At 47.1% G+C, this 14,651-nt stretch overlaps 1 protein-coding gene across 1 annotated transcript in view; it reads left to right on the top strand.

Annotated features, from left to right (window-relative positions):
- Nucleotides 1-13,823, top strand: part of LOC147749083 (exendin-3-like) — a 70,153-nt gene extending 56,330 nt beyond the window's left edge. The window contains exon 4 of the mRNA XM_086936528.1: nucleotides 13,140-13,823. Within this exon, the coding sequence (XP_086792654.1) occupies nucleotides 13,140-13,158 (19 nt within the window). The 3' untranslated portion in view covers nucleotides 13,159-13,823. The remainder of the gene's footprint in view (nucleotides 1-13,139) is intronic.
- The last annotated feature ends 828 nt before the right edge of the window (nucleotides 13,824-14,651 follow it).

The raw sequence follows: 14,651 nt of genomic DNA, 5'->3' as shown, positions 1-14,651 counted from the left end.
TGTCACCCAGTGAGGACTGGGACTTATTAAACAGTGCCGATCAGAATTAAAGACTTTTTCACACTGCTGCTGGCAATAGTCAGTTGCTGCTCACCACAAATGTTTGCCCCACGGTCATTGCTTTGACAGCCACAAAATGGAGGGAAGCCATGACAATGGGAAACTAAGAGGCCTGCTCTACTGGTCCTAGTAGTGCTCAGCATCTCCTTTGAGTCTCAAGTAAAATAAAATTTCCAAATGTGCTAAACTGACGAGGTGGCTGTTAGAAGGGCGATCCCAGAGGCCAGGTTATGTCTACCCGACTCCTCCGTGACCCGCCTCTCCCACCAATAATGCTGAGCCTTATGAGAGATCTCCACCGGGGAAGACCTCAAGTAGCGAATCGTACACACGGGGACCACACCACACTTATGAACAGACACCACACCGTGGGTTTCGTTATCAACTTCTTTATAATCACGTAGAAAAGATTATCACTCTTATATACAACGATCAAGGGATCGTGAAAAGTCACAAGTCTTCAGGGAGGGGGAAGCGGGACAGTCTCAGTCTCATAGGCCAGTACGTAGCGTACCCTGCGCACAGCTCTCAATCCTCGAGCCGGGGGGATACGGAAGATGGTAGGCGTACTGGTGATCCTACTCACTTGAAGATGATTAAACTCGTGTTGGTCACGCCGATAGTCCAGCCGGACTATAATGGTCCTTGAGCCGCGACGGAGTCAGCAGGGGTCGCTCTGGAGGAAGTTCTGGAGGAGTCGCAACCACATCAGCAGGGCTCAGAAGGTTCGGTGTAGGTCTTCAAGATTCAAGCACGAGCCGCGACGAGGTCAGCAGGGCTCCGAGGTTTCAGTTCCAAGAACGAGCCGTGACAGCGTCAGCAGGGCTCGGAGAGGTACGAGGTTCAGTTCAGCCGCGATCAGATCAGCAGGGTTTCCTTGTCCAAGATACAACTGCCCGCTAGTTCAGGGGCCGCCCGTGATATAGTCCAGTGGTCTTTTGATCCCTTTTAGGATGCGTCTGGGAATTCCCAGGCGCCAGCAGGTCTGGAGCCAGCACTCGGGGGAGGCCAGAGGTGCAATCGAAACTGGCCCCCAGGGGCAGACCAGAGGTGTGATCGAAACCAGTCTCTCAGGGGAGGCCTGAGGTGCCATCGAAACTCCTTGTCTTCTCTCACGAGGGTGGCCCTCACCCTCCCAACGTGGGCTGGCGCGTCTGGAGCCTAAGCTGTGCTGGGGCTGGGGTCATGTTAGGCCCATGGAGTCAGGGACCTCGGGAAGGGAAAATGGCTGCCGGTGGGCCTATGGGGCCTTGCGGGTTCGGGGCGCGTGGGGTTGGGAAGGTGGCCGGGGACAGGCCGAGACTGGTCGTGGGCGTTTGGACGGACAGGGGCATGGCGGCCAGCGGTTTCTAGGTACAGGGCTGGGCTGACGGGGAGCTAAGTAGCGGGGGGGGGAACCACGCCACGAGGCCAGGTCCAACAGTGGCCTTTTTGAGGTTGGAGAGCACAAATTCTCAACCAGTCATAGTGCACCATTGCGACAATCAAACTCATTTCGCATATTGACAGCGGTCCATTCCAGGCAGATGCCAAGATCAAACCAATACACAGAGATGAAAGGTTTGTATCTCAATGTCAATTTATGATGAAGTGCCATTCTTTCTCAGCTTTAAATTATATTTGAAGTTGAGTTTTCCCACCTTTCACATTTATTGAAATTCTTAATGATGTCCATACTGGTTTTATGTACACCAAAGAGGAGACTGGGCTGTTCCTAGGAGACAGGGTGAAAGACAGTCACTGTGGTGAAGGGGGTGTTGCTCGAAGGTGAGTTAGCCCTGGGTATCCATTATGTTGGATATAATGGCCTCACACACCCTTGCGAGTGTCATGCTTCATCATGGGCAATGCTCCTCGTTGGGCAGGCGGTGCAATACCCAACGGGCACACCTCAAAGAGGGGCTCTTTGTCGGAGATCTTTTATCCAACTGCCTATGGGTGAAGTGGGGGTGAGGGGCCAGAACAGAGTAGATGGAGTGGGTGAAGTTAAAATGAGACACAAGGTACCGGAAAGCAATTTTATTCTGGTGGTCCTCTGCCGCATGTAAAATCAAGTGTAGTCTATAGTCGCTGGAACTTATGTTTCCAGAAACATTACAGTACTAGGGTGTGAGGGATGTGGTCAACATGTTTCTCGCTTCAAGTATATTAACTGCGATTCTTCAGGACCTATTATTCAAAATAACTACTATCTACAGAAGCCTGACCTCCTAGAGTGTCAGTTCAAAAAAAGCACACAAGTTGTACTACCTGTTATACACCTACTCTTTGCCTAAATTGGGAGACAAAAGAGAATGTTACCACAGGTAAGTGACATTCTAGAATCTCTATGGTGATGGTGAGCACACTGTGACAAAGTGACATACTAGTGAATTGTGTGGCTAGTATGTGGCTTAAAAACCAAAGTAACTGATACTTGGTAGAAATAAGTAGAGAACAGTTGTGAGATATAGATAAAGTTAAAATTAAAATAGCAGCTCCAATCTAATCTGGCCAAGTGTCCAAACAAGTCGGTGTACATTACTCACCTACTAGCTAAAGTACATGGTTGTCAACAGTACTCGGCAGATATGACATCAGGGGGAAGCCTTATGTGATTGAGGCTGGGAAGAGGAAGATGAGTAATGGCAATTATTAGGGTTTGCAGGGGTGACGTGGTGTTAGCACTTAAGCTAGAATGCACACTGGTGTATTGCTGAGGCCACATGGGTATAGGACTAGTGGACAATGCTGACGAATTCAGTCAGGCATCATACATTTAGAACAGTTAGCTCATGCTACTCAGGCGGGGTTACAATAACCAAATTAGCTATGCTTTGAGCTAAATATCAAAGTCACAGCAAGAGTACATTGGTTAGTGATTAATCAGGTAATTAAACCACAACATTCACATTATCCTCGTGGAGTAAGGGGCGCCAAGAGGCACCAATATCGCCGGGTATGATTACACCAATGGCAATAATAGCCTTGCTTAGTGCCGTGTGTCAAGTCACCACCACAGCACATTGATTGTTGAAACCAAACAAACCACATAATACTGGTGGAGTATGGTGCACAGTGGGGCTACAAAAATGCCAGGCACAAATACACCATGTCGGCGATGCACCCGCGTTGGTATGAGCACTGTGGTTGTCGGTGTTGTGCGATCCCAAAGTGTGTGGAACTATAATTGCGGTTGCCCGGCCAATGTCGTCCGATAAACTGGGGCGGGCTGTGTATGCGGGTTAGACGGGGTTAGCTGCCCCGCGCCTGGTTCGTTGCCGAAAGTTCACACATTCTCCCAATCTCGGCACCGTTAGAGCGGGCAAATGTTGGTGGACGGTAGTAAGGAGCTTAATTAATCCTGTCCCATGTGTGTCAGGTACCAATAACATGGAGTTACGCGCGCCACTAATTATTCACGCATTCGCTATCGTTACGACTTACTTCCTGCTGCCTGTGTCATTGCCGTCTTGCCTACCAATCTGCTGCCGGGTGCGGGTAGTAAGGAGCCCACGCGGTGTCCCCGGTTAAGTGATGTGGTGGGCGTGGCCAGCGTCGAGACCCGGAAATGACTACTCGTTAGTAGGTCATGTGTCAAAGAGGGTTTACTAGGCGGCCATGATGTAGTGTAGGACGACTGGCCTTTCCTAAATGAATGTACCAGATGCGAGCCTTTGTTGTGTTAATTTACTCGACTGATGTGAACTAGTGGACAAATGTATTATATTTCTGCACACGGCCATCAGTGCCTACCAATTGTCTGCATCGTTATCAAAATGCAATTGTACCTCCTGTACGATTATGAGATCATAGCCCTGGAGTGTTCCTACAGCCGCCATAATGTAGTGGAGGGCTAGGTTAGAGTTAGTGTGTGCATTTGATGCTGGCATCTAGTATGTGTTGGCTATACTGATGTTCACGAGCAGACTATATGTATTGATGGATTAGTCCACCTAATGTCTGCATTATTCACAGAATGTCGTAATGCCTCATGTATGTGCAAATAATCGGTATTGTTGTGCAGCGATCCGTATGCCTGAACTTCCCCGTCTATTGGTCATGCGTGTCCACCTTTTGTCTGCCTCATTCACAGTATGTAGTAATGCCTCATGAATGGATAAACAGTCAATGTTGTTGTGCAGAGGTCCGTATGCCTGAGCCTCCCCGTCTCCTGAAGATTCGTGTCTGGTATAGGAGCTGTAAAGTGTCACACTGAAGGTCCGGCTACGCTCTCATAAAGAGGAGTACAGTAGTCAGTATACCCCTAAGTCAGGTACCTGTGTGGTGATCATGAGGAAGTACTGCGTACATGATGCCATGTGAGTACCTGTGTGGAGGAGTCCTAAGCTATGATATTTACTGTAATTCGCAGGGTTGAGTCTGTGCGAGGGAGGCTGGCAGGAGGACACAGGTGACCACCAGTAAGGGTGGGGGAGAGACAGTAAGGAGCACTCAGAGTGAGCTCCATGGAATCTCCTCATTAAGTCCATGGCGATCAGTGGCCAATCGGTGTATCCACCTCTGTTCCTTCCGGAATAGATTCTGTTTACATTTGTCTGGAGTGGCCTCAAGTATTAGCCAGGAGAGTGAGTCAGCAGTGTGATTCAATTCCACAAAGTGTCAACACATCTTGGTATTGGTCCTTTTGCAACAAAAGTTGCTTCTGTGTTCTGAGATACGGGTTTTTATTGGGCGGGTGGTCATGCCCGCATACTGCAGATCACACGGGCATTTCAATAGGTATATGCAATAAGGAGTATTGCAATTAGTATATCCCCGTAGTTCCAATGTAAAAATATACGTCAATGGAATCCTCTTGTGTATGGACGAGAAGGGGCTTGCACTACAGGAACCGCAATGGTAGTGTCCCTGTACCGGGGGTAACTGCCACAGGGTGGTCTGTTTGACCAATTCCACCTTTTTAGGTCTCGTGTGTATCAAGATGTCTTTGATATTCCTTGTCCTTTTAAAGGCAAATCTAGGTAGCTCAAGATTCAGTGTACCTGTGTTAAGGATTTGCCAGTGCCGTTTGACAATCTTCTTAATTTCTTTAGAGGCTGGCGAGAAGGAGGTGACACAGGTAATGAGGTCGCTTTCTTGTGTGTTATCGGTGTTGTATTCAAGAAGAGCCCCTCTGTGGTTGTTTTGTGCATGTTTGCGTGCCTTGTAAAACTCCCTAGAGTGATAGCCTCCCTCTTCTTTTTAAAATATTTTTTTGAGTTTGAAATAGATATCAACAAAAACAGAGAAATAAATGTGCATTGCGATTCCGGCACGTTCCATCCCCCCACCACAACCCCGGTGGGTATGTGATACCTACACATCTAATCCCCTTAAGGTGAAGTTGTGCCAATTCTGATTATGACCTAGTGCCCTCGGCTTAGTTCAGGTTTGCTTCATTTATTCATCAGTCCAAGAGCCCCTTCACTTGGTTTCCGCATCTCTAATCTTCAGTGGACCATCCTTCCCATGTTTTCCTAAACTTCTTGGGGCATCCTCTACCCTTGTATACCAGTTTTTCCTTAACATTGCATACATTCATTTCCTTCACCCAATCTTGAATTCTTGGATGCATTGCACTCCCTCATTTCATTTCTGTGTAATTTCTCTTTTTGTCAGTAGGAAGCTCAGGTTGATGAGGAGTTTCTAGTACAATGTTGTGTTTGAATTAACTCATATTCCCAGAAGTTCTAGGGGTGCCTGCCAGTCTATGTGTCAGCTGCTTCCTCTACCCTAATTCTATACCCCCTCCCAGAATGGTTGGACTTCGAGGCAGTCCCATAATGTATGTCAAAAACCTTTTGACCACAGGTGCACAAGCGCATATCATCTCCTGTCCTGACTAGTTTGTGTAGGAGTACTCTGGTATAATATACCCTATGTAATATTTTTAGTTTGCTTTGGCAAAAGCACGCTTGTATTGCTGCTTCTCATGGGAACTGCAATGCTTCCCTCCAAATAATCGCCTAGCTCACCTATATTTGTGTGCCAGTGTGACCACAATTTATCCTAGTCTGCTTCTAATCAGTAACCTTATTTCTAGTGGTGGACAATAAAGTCCGCTCTGCGAGCTGAGTTTGTGAAGTTTTGACCACAGAATTCCGGCCAAATTTCTCCATTCACTGTGTGCTGAAGATTTTTCTCACATGTAGCTCATCAACTAACTTGGCGAGCGAGATTTGCCGTCCCCTAGCACGATTTTCTGTAGCTAAGAGGGCACCCTGCGAGATTTTCCCAACGTGGGCGGTCATGAAGGTTCATGGTCAAAAAGCTGCTGCTTGAGTATAACATCTGCTGAGCTGCAGCTAAATCAACTCAAGAAGCAGCGCCCTCTGGCAAGGCGTGTGGTGCCGTTTGTGCGGATTTCACAGCATGGAATGAGCTCCCGGCGCAAAAAATAATCATGTGCTTAATTTCACCCATTTATGGAACCTCGCTGAGTTTGCATGTAACAGCGGAATTCTGTGAAGTGAAATTCTGAGAGTTCTACCCACCCCAACTTATTTCTAGGGGGAAGGTCTCTTTGGTTTATCATATCCCACTGCCCAAAATCCAGGTAATTTAGTCACTGGACCCAGTTTTGCACCTAGCCATAGGGGTCTTCAGGGTAAATCTCTTTTCCCATCCCATTTCTCTTTGCAGCCTATGCCAGATGGAAATTGCTGTTGCCATCGCTGAGGGTGCGTTTGTGACAAGCTTGCCGCCATATAGGGTGTGGAGATAACCTTTCTCACCGAGTGTTGCTCGGTTTAGGATAAATGCAGGGTCGTCCAGTGGGCCATATGGACATTCATTGACTGTGCTGACTTGGGCTGCCTCATAATATTTGCGAATCTTCAGTAATGCGATACCTCCTTCACATACCAATTGTTGGAGGGTTGGGAGCGCTATTCGTGGCGGGCCTTCAAGCCAAATCAGGGATCTTAGTAGCTTGTTTATTGTTTGGAAAAAAGTATTTGGTTGTGCATATGGACTGCCTATAGTATGCACGTAACTCTGGGTAATACAATCATTTAAAAAATCACTGTCCTGCCCAACAGTGAGAGCGGTAGTGCCCTCCAGTATTTTATATCAATTTCTAGCAGTGGGACCAGACTGTCTTCATTTTTTTGGGGGACAGGGGGGTAAATTATTTTTATTTGATTTTCATTGCATACAGGTAATAGACAACTTCATTGGCTGTTAAAGTTCACATAAGAGTTTTTACATGCAAATTAGCTTATTATCATTTCACCTGTAGGCATTGTCACCATTTATCACTGTTTTGTTACACTTTATGCTCAAAAAGCGAGTTGTAATAAAGAGTTTGATGTCATTGTGTGCATCACCTGTGGTACTTATCGCCTATTAATGGTACAAGAAGATACATCATATTGCATCATAATGGGGGGGCATAACGTTAAACAGAGGTAAGATCAATTGGGATACACTGTGTAGGAGGATCTATCTTGTGCTGGATGTAGGTGAGCTTTGTAGTGAGCTTTAGTATCTAGTTACTTAGGTTAGAGTTCAGAAGAAAATGACTTGATCGGGCACAAGGTCTGATATTTATGTTTGTCCCATATCCGTACCCTGTGGGTTAGAGGCCACCAGGAGACTGTCTCGTGCACTGCCTGGGCATGCTTCCTCCTGGGAGGCTTGAGAAGGGGGTGGAATTATCTGTGAAGATTGTGCATGTGGCACCACTTGCATGAAGGCATGGAGTAGTGTCGCCCACTGCATGGATATGTGGTGCTTTCGAGTGCCTCGGACATCTTCAAGTCTTAGTGGATCTTTCTCTGATTCTCCCCATTTACTGACTGCTCCTCTCCAGGCTGCCAGTGGTGGCCCCGCTGGGGTCCTCCAGTGCATGGCTATGCTTCACTTTGCTAGTAGGGGGCTAGGGACACAAATCGTGTCTCTACTTTGTGATGTTTACAACACTTGACTATGCTTAATGCACTGGCTTCCCATGTGGTGATGTTTGCAAGCCCTGTCACCTCTCGTAGGGTGGTGTGTATCACGCTCCAGTAGGATCAGAGTGTTGGGCATCTCCATAACATATGGAGAAAGGATGTGCTGGGTTCTAAGCATCTAGGGCATATGAATTGCGTGTGCGGGTAATAGCGCTGGAGGGTTTCTGGTGTTAGGTATTCACCGTGTAGTATAAAGTATTATATGTTTTTGAATTGGTAGTTGTGTGATACTTTTTGGGGGAATTCCAATGCTTGTACCCATTCTTTGTCATGGAGTGACCGCTGAATTTCCGCTTCCCCTTTTCCCCGCAGAGGAGTGAGTGTGACCGTGCCTAGCGCTCGGATTGCCTTAAACAACCATGTCACTATGTGGCATCCGGGGTCCATTTGTAGTAGTGCTTGAAGGACTGGATGAGTGGGTGGATCAGTTTCTATTATGTGCCAGGCCCGGCGGCGATCTGCCACCAGTTGCCTCTGTGTGAGAAACTGTCCCCTTGGTAGATCCGTGTCGGCCATTAGTTTTGCGAATGATAGCAGCTGACTGTTTGCAAACAGGGAGCTTGCTTCTGTGATTGGGTGTACTGTCCATGTGTGCAGGGCTCGCTCTGTGCAATGATTAAGATGCTTGGGAAGGTCCACCAATGGCAGTAGCGGGGAGTACAGAGGGGCTGTGCGTGACATCCGATTTACAGGTTTCATGCCGGTGTGCACTATTGTCAACTGTAATAGGCAACTCAAAGTGGGCGGCCAAAGTGTGGCCAGTTTGTGCTCTTTTTCTACTATCGTTGCTCTAAGGTTTTACATACTCCTGAGATGTGTTGGATACACCTGCCCCTTATTACAACTTTGAATGCATATCATTCTGCTGCCCTAGTTGTTACCATGTTTTTGTGGAAATAATTTTGTATATGTGTTGTTTGTGTTTGTTTAAACGCTAGATCGTCTAGACATTCACATGGCAGGCGCCAGGTGGGAACAAGTGGAGTGGGCGGTCGCCATGCTAGGGAAAGCGTATGGGCGTCATGATCCGATAGGACCATGCCCAGGTACTCAGAGTCCTGAACCATGGGAATTATGGAGAGGGAACATGAGAAACAATCTAGGCGGGCTCTAAGATCATGCGGTATTGAGTGAAATGAGTATAATTGCATATCGGTGTACTTGTTGCGCATGCGTCTGCTAGTGCCAATTGTCCTAACCATGTAGTAAAGCGTATTGTTTGTGTTATTGCTGGGGAGGCTGGGTGCGGTTGGCAGGATCTATCTAGGAGGATATTTTGTAAGCAGTTTTAGTCCCCACCCAGTTTCCAAGGTGTCTGGGTGTGTAAAGCTAGTGGGTCGGAGAGAGAGTCCCAAAATTTCCCCTGTTCTGTATTCGGCGCATAGAGACTACCCATCAAGACTGGAGGGCTGTCAAGGAGCCCTTGTAATAAAGCATACCAACCCTCCCTCTCTATTGTTCTGGACAGTTCCTGGAACGGGACACCTGGACTAGCCATATAAGTGCTCCCCGCGTATTAGCGGAGTACTTCGTGGCACAGAATGTGCTGCACCAGCGTCTACGTAGCTTTTTGAATTCTCCTGCAACAAGGTGTGGTTCCTGCAGTAGGGCAATCTGTGCGTTTTGCTGTTTTATGTAGGCGTACATGCGTATCTCTTTTGCGCTGTGTGCATACCTTGCACATTGAGTGGGAGGATGGTAATGTTACTTTTATGTGCCATGGGGTACTCGGGGGATCTGGAGTGGGGTAGTCTGACAGGATATGGGACCGTATTGTGGCCTATATACCTCCCTGTGCTTGGCCTTGTTGTCACGCTTTAGCTGTAGCGCCTCTTCCACTTGCGAGTAGCTTTTCAGTGTAGTGGTGATTAACATAGTAGGGAGTAACAACTTGGGTGGGATACATTCCCATTACAGGGAACCTATCACAACAGGCAGTACATCCAAACAAAGAATGGTGCAAAAACTCTATTGTGAGGGTGGTGGTGCTTGTCGCTAAGGATGGTCTGTGAGGAGGCACTTGCAGGATTTTCGTGTGTAGAGGAGCTGAATAGAGGTCGAACGCTGGCTATGTGTGGCCCTACAACATATGTAATACAATGGTATTTTGATGCAGACTGTTCTACTGTAAAGTTCATGGCATCTGCAACCACTGGGCAATATCAATGTGTCGGCTATCTGTGGCGTGACTAGTGTAGGGGTCATCGAGCTGGTTTGCGAATTTGTCTTCTCGCTGCCTTCTTCCTCTTCTGATGAGAAGATGTGCAGGTCTTTGTCTGTATGCGTTGCTGGGGAGGGTGGCCGTAGCTCCGCTGCAGCTTGTAGGAGTTTCCTTCGCTCAGTTAGGATTTGCTCTAGGTCCGGTGATCCTATGGACTGGGTGTGAGGTTCAAGGTTTGGGTGCCTGCCTTGCTTTTGGGGCATCGTCTATTGCTTCGCTGTGTTGGGGACGCTTAAAGCGCTTGACGTTCGCACGTGGATACTTGTTGCAGTTATGGTCCGCCCAGTCATGGGCTTCCTCTGGGTCCGTGAAGAAGACAGTGGTTCCACCTTGCATTATTTTAAGGCATGCTGGAAATAGCAATAAATATTGGATTCCATCTTGCCAAAGTCGCCACTTTACCTCAAGGAGCAAAGATTTCTGCCATTGCACCACCCAGGAATAGTCCAGGAAGAGCATTATTTGTTAATTCTCGACTTGGACGGGGCCATGTTGCCTGGCTGCTTGGAGGACAGCATCCCAGTCTCTATAGTGTAGGAACTTTGTGAGCATCAGGCAGGGTGGGGATCCAGGCGGAGGTTTAGGGGCTGGCATTCTGTGGGCTCTCTCTATGGAGAAGAATGCAGTACGGTCTGTGTCTGGTGTGAACAACATAGTCTATGTTTCCATATATTCAATGGGGTTGTTGCCTTCAATGCCCTCCAGGAAGACCCAGGACTCAGATAAGGCATCGCCTCCATCGTCCTTCGAGGTCATTTGTGCGTTTCTCCATGGCTGTGATCTGACCCAGTAAAGTCTGCAATGTCTCTTGGTGTGTCTTGACTGATGGTTGTGTAGTGGCTTTTGCTTTCCCCCCGTCCGACACCCTGTCTACAAGCTTGCGGTGATCGTCACGGAGCAGGCTAAGGTTTGTAGCTATAGAACCAAATCGCTCCTCCATTGATACTCTGGAGCATTCAATAGCTTCTAGGACCTTGTCCAGCTTCTCGAAACATGGTCAGTTCAGGAAGAGCAGCTGTGTCCTTCTGTGGGATTTTGGTGCCTGTGGGGTTATCTTGTGTTGCAACCGGCGCCATAGTGCTTGGTGGGCGCGTGGTTTTCCCATTCCGTTAACAATTAGTTGTGTCTTGCAGGTGAAACGTCTGTGCTCCAATTCGGGATTAAGGTTCAGAAGTTTGCCAGACTCCTGGTTGTACCCCAGAAAGCCGATGGGCGAGGGTGTTTGTATGCACGTGTCTTTTTACTGCTCTGCCCTGTAATTGGCACAGTTCGAGGATGTTCCTAGGTCCGGGATTCTCGTGGCAGGCTTCAGTTCATTAGTTCTAGCGTATGGAGTTCCGGGAGTGTGTGTGAGCTTCTTTAGTTGCCTCTGTCTTTTGCACACTATCTCTGCATATGGATTGGGGAGAGCGAGTTTGGTTATCTCATTGAACTATTTCCTCTGGGCGGCCTTCGTGGGTGCCCTTGTCGATAGCGGGGGGCCCGCAGTGGTTTCTGTCTCACGCTGAGTGCTTGATTTAATTGGCTATGCACACTTACAGTGGCCGCGCCTTGGCCACTGTCTGTTCCTGTGTGCTCTATGTTATGTGGGATCTGGTGCCACAACCCGCCTCTCCCCAGAGTACCACCATGGTGCATCCCGGTGTTTGCTTGCGGTTCTGTTTCAGTGTACTTATTACCCTGGGACGTGATCCCGGTATGGTGGCACGCAGGGGTCTTCCTTCTCTCTGCTGTTACGCGCCGTTGCAATGAAGTCCCTTGAGCAAGCTATGAGGCCCTGGCCCCCAATCTATGTCCTGGGTCTCTGTGGAGATCGCGTGGGGCCCAGGGCGGTCGCTGGATTGGGTTAGGGGAGCCCCAGTCTCCCGTTCTGGTTGTCTCTAGGGCCGTTTGTGTGTTGAGTATGCGCTGGGGGCCCCTTGGTGACTTACTGATGTCTTCAGTGTTATTGATTGTCACCACCAGCTGGGAAGTTTCTTTTACTTTGTGTGTGGGTGCGCGGCCTCGCGTCTCTCGCAGGCCGCACCTGCACATCCTGCCGTGTCGTTGTCAAGTGGATGGGAGGGGTGGGGTGTCAAGCAAGTGCTTTCTTGTTCCGCTGGTCGTTCTCCACTTTTCGCCACTTCCGATGATCTCCGGCTCCGCGATGGGGTCACTGCTTTCAATGGATGTAGTGACAGGGATCCGGCAGGGATGTCCGCCGTTACTGGATCTGCCATTTTTTCCTGGAGGTTGCCCTTTTGGATCTGGGTCTGTGTCAGCAAGAGCTCTGTGCTCCTCCGATTCACGGTACCTGGGTGAGTGTGGGGTCTGTGTGTTCCTCCTCCGCTGTTCAGGTAACTGTGGACTCAGTCACAGCTCCCCCAGCTCAGTGAAACCGGCGAAATTCGTGCCTGATGTCCGAGCCTCAACTAGGCACACCCGTCATCGCAGCCTGCTTGGCCACGCCCTGCCAGATTGTCTTCATTATATGTTCTTTCATCTTTGGACAGCCATAATCCCAGTATTTGAGATGAGGGACTGCAATCTTTAGTGGCATGTGGAGCCCACCCTGGCGGTATCCCACATCCATCAGGAATATCAGGGACTTCTCCCAATTTGTGTAATACACCTGCAAACCAATCATGACAAAGTTTCAATCCTTTTTTCACAATTCATTAAAGCAGGGGCGTTCAACATAAATCCTAGAGGACCGTATTACTTCCAGATTGTCAGGATATCCTATGATATAAATTTGCATGCAATAAATGTAACTGGGTCTCATTTGTACTGTGGTTACTTGGATTTTCTGTGCAAACATTAGAGATGTTTTCTTTAAATGGGTTCTTCCAGTGGAAATTGTTTACGTTAATGTGTCTGCCAATTTCCCCATTTAGAACTGTACATAAAATTAATCTTCTGTGAACATTATTTATCTCCAGGTTTTACAAATATGAATGACATTGCTTATTGACAAGAAACTACACCTGTCACATGAACAAAATGGACCACTTGCACCAATCTTCACACTGAAAATACTCCAGCGACATTTCATGGGCATCACTATAAGCTTTGGAAGCAACTTGGTAATGGAAGACTGATTGCAAGCTTGAAACCCTGCCAGCCAGCTACAGTGGACACTCACCCTCTCTGGACCCTCTGCTCATGTAATCAAAGGCGCATCTAGTTATTGAATAGTGCAAAACCTAACCATTGGAGGGACACTTTTCTCCATTGCACGAAGAGGTCTAGACCCAACAAACTCTTAAAATCTCTGATTTCGGCATTTAAACTGTGCCCTTTAACCCTAACTGTTCCCCTCCTACTTCATCTCTGCAATCTGCTGCACATAATCTTACATTGTTCTAGGGACCACTGTATCTTGCCTTTTATTGTACATGCCCCTATGTTATGTACAGCGCCTGCTGCTTTTTGAAGCTAAGTTGGTGCTTCATAAATAATGTAAATAATTTACAAAACGTGTTTGGAGTAAACATCCTCAATCTGTGCACCACATGCATGTTTAGCCTCCTGTTTTTGTTTACAAATCACATCGTGGTTGAGCAGGGCTGGGTAATATTTTGAGGCAGCTTTCCACTTTGGGAATAAAGGTCCTTTTTATTTTCTGCAAAGTTATTAATACTGGCAGTGAATCTCTGTGTAAATGTTACAAATGATGACAAGTAATGAAGTGAGGCACAAGGAGATATTGCAAATCACTCAGCATTACACAGGTTGTGAAGGAGGATTAAAGGTCTAGCCTTTGGGTTCAGCAGCTTACAAAACTAACAATGCACATCTGTCGATCCAAGACAGTCTTTATTTTAGAAAAATATTATGCAGTAAAATCTCTATAATTTAGCTAGAGCCATGTGGTTAGGGTGCTGCGTGAACATACCGACTTTACCGATAACTGACTACAAACTATAGATTGCACATTTTAGATTGTAAAAATATTTACAATGCAAACTTGAAAACAAAAATACAAATTTATTCTTGACTTTTTGTAGCATGCGTTGAATTACTATTTTATCTTCAGTTCTAGCAAGTTTAGGGGCCAGTGCTTGATTGTGGCACAGGTATGTGTCAATAGTTTTGTAGGTAAGTTCATATAGAAATTTGTATAAAGTCTTTATTTTTACAATCTGAATGTCCAAGACTTTATTTTTCAGATTATAGTTCCACAGGCTCTAGTTTCATATTGTTCAACTATTTCATTAGGTGCGTTTTAAGGAATGTGTGTTTGTGCAGTTTTAAGGTCAACTTACTTTCATCCTACGATTCATTAGATTTTAACTTGTTGATAATTTTGGTACTGAAGTGCAAGTAACCTGTTCACCTGCTGTAGGCTTGCAATTTCTTTCCATGTTAAAGACCAGGTGCAGCAACTTCTCTAGTCCTCAGGCCAATGTTCAGCCGTGTAATTTTAATGAGGCCCTGAGAGAAGAACATTC

This window comes from Lissotriton vulgaris, chromosome 1_1 (genome assembly GCF_964263255.1).
Source record: "Lissotriton vulgaris chromosome 1_1, aLisVul1.2, whole genome shotgun sequence".
Taxonomy (NCBI): Eukaryota; Metazoa; Chordata; class Amphibia; order Caudata; family Salamandridae; genus Lissotriton; species Lissotriton vulgaris.
The sequence above is the reverse complement of the archived record's forward strand: the minus strand, read 5'-3'. Positions and strand labels throughout refer to the sequence as shown.